Source organism: Oncorhynchus mykiss, chromosome 2, assembly GCF_057628025.1.
Source record: "Oncorhynchus mykiss isolate SJ-2025 chromosome 2, ASM5762802v1, whole genome shotgun sequence".
Taxonomy (NCBI): Eukaryota; Metazoa; Chordata; class Actinopteri; order Salmoniformes; family Salmonidae; genus Oncorhynchus; species Oncorhynchus mykiss.
The window spans coordinates 83,392,312-83,398,311 of record NC_143023.1 but is presented as its reverse complement, the minus strand read 5'-3'; the positions used below and the strand labels follow the sequence as shown (position 1 = coordinate 83,398,311).

At 44.3% G+C, this 6,000-nt stretch overlaps 1 protein-coding gene across 4 annotated transcripts in view; it reads right to left on the bottom strand.

Moving 5' to 3' along the window:
- Positions 1 to 2,791: 2,791 nt before the first annotated feature.
- The window catches only part of LOC110497903 (protein MTSS 2), a 39,117-nt gene continuing 35,908 nt past the window's right edge, over positions 2,792 to 6,000 (bottom strand). For 2 of the 4 annotated variants that reach the window (XM_021574379.3, XM_090209766.1), the window contains exons 11-14: positions 5,819 to 5,956; positions 5,223 to 5,399; positions 4,870 to 5,038; positions 2,792 to 4,528 (exon numbers count right to left, since the gene is read on the bottom strand). In XM_021574379.3, coding sequence (XP_021430054.3) covers positions 3,630 to 4,528; positions 4,870 to 5,038; positions 5,223 to 5,399; positions 5,819 to 5,956 — 1,383 coding nt within the window. In that variant the 3' untranslated portion in view covers positions 2,792 to 3,629. The remainder of the gene's footprint in view (positions 4,529 to 4,869; positions 5,039 to 5,222; positions 5,400 to 5,818; positions 5,957 to 6,000) is intronic. The other 2 variants (XM_021574395.3, XM_090209780.1) reach the window with 1 other exon arrangement.

The window sequence follows — 6,000 nt, the reverse complement described above, 5'->3', positions numbered from 1 at the left end:
GGAAAGGCACACACTGTCTATATAAGGTCCCACAGTTGACTGCATGTCAGAGCAAAATCCAAGACATGAGTTCGTAGAGCTCCGAGACAGGATTGTGTCGAGGCACAGATCTGGGGAAGGGTATCAAAACATTTCTGCAGCATTGAAGGTACCCAAGAACACAGTGGCCTCCATAATTCTAAAATGGAAGAAGTTTGGAACCACCAAGACACTTCCGAAAGCTGGCTGCTCGGCCAAACTGAGCAATCGGGGGAGAAGGGCGATGGTATTGACAGAGCTCCAGAGTTCCTCTGTGGAGATGTGATGCTCTCCTGAGACTCTCTCCACAGAACAAAGGGACAGCATGTAGTTTCATAACCCAGCCCTAGCCTGTGGTTAACCAATTAGAATTCCTTGCAATAAAACTAAGCCAACGGCCAAATAAGGTTGGACCAATGAGAACGTGCTACACGTTCTGTATTATTAATAGGTTTAGGACTGTCATTCCTGGCAGATGTTGAACTGAAAACCAACTATTTCCATTGATAATTCCCTATTACAGAAAAAACACTATTTCCATTGATAATTCCCTATTACAGAAAAAACACTATTTCCATTGATCATTATTATTCTATTGACTTCTCTGTCTCTGCGTTGTGTATTTATCTTCTAAATATTCTGTTTGAATACTTCCATAAATGCAATATTTAAAAAAAAATAAAGAAATTGGTGTAAAAATGTCAACCTGTTTTTGCTTTGTCATTATGGGGTATTGTGTGTAGATTGATGGGGGGGATTGTTTATTAAATATATTTTAGAATAAGGCTGTGGAAAAGTCAAGGTTTCTGAATACTTTTCAAATGCATTGTTGTATTTATGTGCATTTATGTGACAGATAGATATGACCTATCCTAACTGCCATTGGTAATAGAACAGTGACTCTTCACTGGCATTTTCAACCTCTCCCTGACCCACATGTTTCAAGCAGACCACCATAGTCCCTGTTCCCAAGAACGCCAAGGTAACCTGTTGAAATGACTATGCCCCGTAGCACTCATATCTGTAGCCATGAAATGCTTTTAAAGTCATGGCACGATGTGTATTGATATGGTATGTAGGCTGTGTGCTGTTTTTAAATGTTTGCAGTTCTGTCCTTGAGCTGTTCTTGTCTATTAATGCTCTGTATTATATCATGTTTTGTGTGGACCCCAAGAAGACAACACTACATGATCGAAAGTATGTGGCCACCTGCTCGTCGAACATCTCATTCCAAAATCATAAGCATTAATATGTAGTTGGTCTCTACTTTGCTGCTATAACAGCCCCCACTCTTCTGGGAAGGCTTTCCAGAAAACCATGTGTTTGCTGTATTTGATACCATTCCACTGATTCTGCTCCAGTCATTACCATGAGCCTGTTCTCCCCAATTAAGGTGCCACCAACCTCCTGTGTTCCAGAGGCAGTTTGAAACTCCGTGAGTGCTGCAACCATGGACAGACCATTTTTGCATGCTTCAGCACTCTGCGGTCTCGTTCTGTGAGCTTGTGTGGCGCACCACTTCGCGGCTGAGCCGTTGTTGCTCCATGACGTTTCTACTTCACAATAACAGTACTTACAGTTAACCGGGGCAGCTCTAGCAGGGCAGAAAATTTATGAACTTACTTGTTGGAAAGGTGGCATCCTATGACGGTGCCACGTTGAAAGTCACTGAGCTCTTCAGTAAGGCCAATGTTTGTGTATAGAGATTGCATGGCTGTGTGCTTGATTGTATACACCTGTCAGCAAAGGGTGTGGCTAAAATAGCCAAATCCACTCATTTCAAGAGGTGTCCACATACTTTTGTATATACAGTGAAGCTGCTGCTAACTCAATAGCTAAATGGAATACCAAACACCGTCATCCCCAAAACCATATCATTAATTTGTTCTTGCCTTTGCAAATTATTTCCTTGCAATATTATTCATTTTGCTCTCAATATTAAATATTAAAGGTTTGTTATTAATCTCATTTTCATTTGCAATACTAAGAATTTTGTTCTCGAATTCAAAAGGGTTGCTTGATATTAACGGCACAAAAGTAATTCCACAGAATGACAAGTTTCGGCAAGTCTACCACCCACTGCTGTTGAGTCGGACTTCCTCTTGTGGTTTTATATTGGAAAGTAGAAACTCGGCCAAGCTTCCCCAAGCATATGAAAGGTCTTTGGCGCCACCATCAGTCCAGTCAACATATCACAGACACTTTGGTTATTATCAAGTGCTCCCTTCTGTCTCAGAGATTGCTGTCAGGGAGAGCCCCTTTGTAGGTATTGGCTAGTTTAAATGTCAATGATAAATCCAATGATACAGGTGACAGATGAACTTGTGTTTTCCTGTGGTTAAGGTTTGTGGTAGAGTAATCTTGTGAGTAGCAGTAAAAAACGTATCTCCTGTTCACCCATGCATGATTATAACCTGTTTTACCTGTGACTTTATACACATGAACCACCACCACCACGGGGCCCATAATAACACCGGTGAGACTGCTCTCTAGTGGTGAGAAGTGACAGACCAAGACAAATACCAATAGATAAACATACATCTTACCAAAATGGCTCTTTACACCTCCAGTATCTGTCCTGATAACTATGTATGTGCTCTTCTCGCGCCTTTTGCTCCTTCATCTAAAACTAATACATAGCCATATAATAATTCCATAAGAGAACTACGCTTACTTAGATGTTCAATTAGCCTATAGGCTGAGGCATTAAAACCTCCATTGTTTGTGCATCATGTAAAATCTCACAGATCCAAAATAAAGTTCTACATTGTTCTATAGAAATGGTTGGTTTAATTGCAGAATATATTGATAGTACAGTACACCAATAAAACCACAGCCACATCGCGTCCTATTTTACATGACTTTTACATTTCTCCGATATGTGACATCCACAACTGGTTTTCAGCTTATTTTACAAACAGTAATATATACATCAGTATAATAATACATAACATACAGACAGGTTCACGGAGCAGCTTGACCCCATCACTTTCAGATGACAGATGGCTGTGTTATGCTGCGATCACGTGCTAGTCGGAACAAGGAAACTCTTAAATGTATGACTTATTACTGTTTGAACGTGTCACCAATTAGCTAGTTGGGAATTTGTGAGTTCCCTAGTTCCGACTAGCGTGTGAATGTGGCATTAGTACACACACAATAAGACACATTCAACCCTTACATGGAGTGACCTATCCCCATATTCATAAAGCGTATGAGTGCTGATCTAGGATCAGGTCATCCTTGTCCATATAGTCTTATTCATTATGACCTAAAAGGCTAAACTGATCCTAGATCAGCACACCTACTCTGAGACACTTTGTGAATACGGGGGAGGTGTCTGGCCTGACGCATCAGGAGACAGAGGAAATAGACAACCAAAACCACTAAGCCCAAAGACAACATAGGAAATAGCAATACAACATAAAATGTGACATTTATCCATTGGTCACCCATGGCCATTCATTAAATCTTTACACATTGACACTTGATTCCCTTTCATTTCATACAGTCTAATCCTGTATAGGATGAGTGTTCATTCATTTTACAACTACAGGTTGAGCTTATTATAAGAAAGGGCACCACAGTTCTGGGGTCAGTCCCAGGAGATACTACCGCAGTATCCTGGAGGCTGCGGCAGTATCCTGGAGTATCCTGGGGGCTGATCTGTCATTGGAGACCGCCTTGCGAAGCCTCACACCCCTCCGTATGGACACCAGCATGTCCACTCCCTCCTGGGACTTGGGGGGTAGGTGTTGTGGGTGTTGGGGTACAGAGTTTGTCCCGACTGGGTTCGCTGGCAGAGTGTCCAGAGGGGGGAAAGGAAACTGACCCTCACCAAGGGCATAGGCACTGGCCGCCAGCTCTCCTATCTTCTCCACCAGGCTGTGGCGGTTGGCGGCTAGCTGAGAGTCTTCCTCTGGGCTGAGGCCAGCCATGCTAGGCGGCTGCTGGGCGTAGCCGCTTCGTTCCAGCCCCCCTTCGGAGCCCCAGGTGCTGGTGTCAGGCAGGCTCAGCAGCTTGGGGGAGACCTTCCTGTACTCCAGGGCACTGGGTGGAGTCCCATCTGCATACTGGTACTCATCGCTGCCCATGTGCTTTTGGGTGGGGCTGAGGGAGTAGCCAGGGGAGTAGCTTGGAGAGTCTGGCACAGTGGGGGTCTTGACTGGAACGATGGGGGGGCAGATGGGGATGGGGCCCGAGGTGGAAGGGGTACGTCTCACTCCTGTTTTGGAGGAGGGGGTTCGGCGGATGGTGGCTGTTCCAGAGGTGATGGCTCCATGCCCCCCGTCACGACCTCCATCACCCCCTGCAGTCTCTCCATGCGTACCCCCAGGAGGGCTCACTCCGGCCGGCAGCCCAGCGGTGCTAGCAGGCCTCTTGGTTTGGATCATGCGGCGGTAGTTCTGTGCGATATTGCTGTGGCGGGGGATGGTGGAGGACTTGTCAAAGTCGGCCTCCCTGCTGGTGCCAGCATCCCCGTTCAGAGAGTAGCACTCATAGTCCGACCCTGAACAAAAGAGAGACAATGTAGTTAAACTGATCTGGTCAAATGAGAGCGGGTTTTTCTAAGAGGATGGATTATATTAGCTTCTGATCAAATAATGTGTGATAATTTGAAGGATGAATACATTTTATTTACTATGATAAAGTATTTACCTTGAGGAGAAATTAGTATACTAGAGTGTATTTTACTTTGAGCGTGTATGTTGCTTTGAGAAGGTATATTTTCTAGGTACTGTATGTAAGATATTTTAGCTCAATGATAATAAACTGCATAAATAAACATTTAAAAAAATATCCCTTTAAACAGTACCCTACTGTACAGTATATATGTGTAGTGTTTTTTACCCTGTGAGGGGATGGTGTCCTCTGAACAGGATGGTGTGTTTGTCTGGGTGCTGTAGCCACTGGAGTACTGCAGAGATTCCCTGCTATTCTTTTGATGCTCTACACTGAGACCCCGGATCAGCACCATGGCTAGTGTACTGGCTGCTGGGGACATGGCCTCACCGCTGTGCTGCACACACACAGAGACGCAGGCACACACACACCCACAGAGAGAGATGCAGGCACAGAAGGAAGAGAGTGAGAGAAAGAGAAGAGACTCATAATACCATACAGTAGTGACATCGATTAAGATCCACATTTCAACAATGAATGCTGATGGTTGAGTGCTGTATCCACTGTGTGCTCATCATTACCTTGGCTGTGGCTATGGCAGCTTGGGCTAGAATGGACCTATGAGTGTCTGGGTGCATCCCAGAGAACCCTTTAGGACTGGAAGAAACCTCCTGCTCCCTCATCCTGTCCAATGACTCTCTCCTTCGCTGTAGCGTGGTAGCCAATAAGGGCTCGTAGGTACTCGTTTTGGACCAATCCTGTGACGATATTATTGAGGCAATGAATAAACGAACTAAACAATGTACCCTTGGATAGGACGTCTATCAATCAGCTGTTCAGGAGTCTTTTTCATTGTGGTACAATGGAAGCAGTATGGGGGTCCATGAAGAGGTTAGCCTGGTCTCAAATAGCCTGGTCCCAGACTGTTTGTGCTGTCTTGCTAACTCATGTCAAAGACCATAGGATTTGGCAATACAACACAAATAGATCTGAGACTAGGCTAAAATGCTGAGGCCTAAGCATGAAAATGTTATTACAATGTGTTTTAGCAAATCTTTGGCATGAGATATTTGAAAGCTGAGTTTGACAAAAGAATGGATAAAGAGGTTACTATGCATCATGCATTATGCAAATGAGTTGATAAAACCAAAAAGCAATTAGGCAAATAAAAACAAACCTTCCAGCTAACCTTTGATGTGGGTGAGGGGGTGTTGGATCCAGGATAGCGGTTAAATGTGGGGGACCCAGGAAGTATGCCAGAGCCAGTGTAAGAGAGAGTGGAGCGGAAGGTACCGAAGGATGAGCATGAGCCAAACTGCGGAATGGACAAACATGTCTGAGTCAGCATGTTTATCCCAT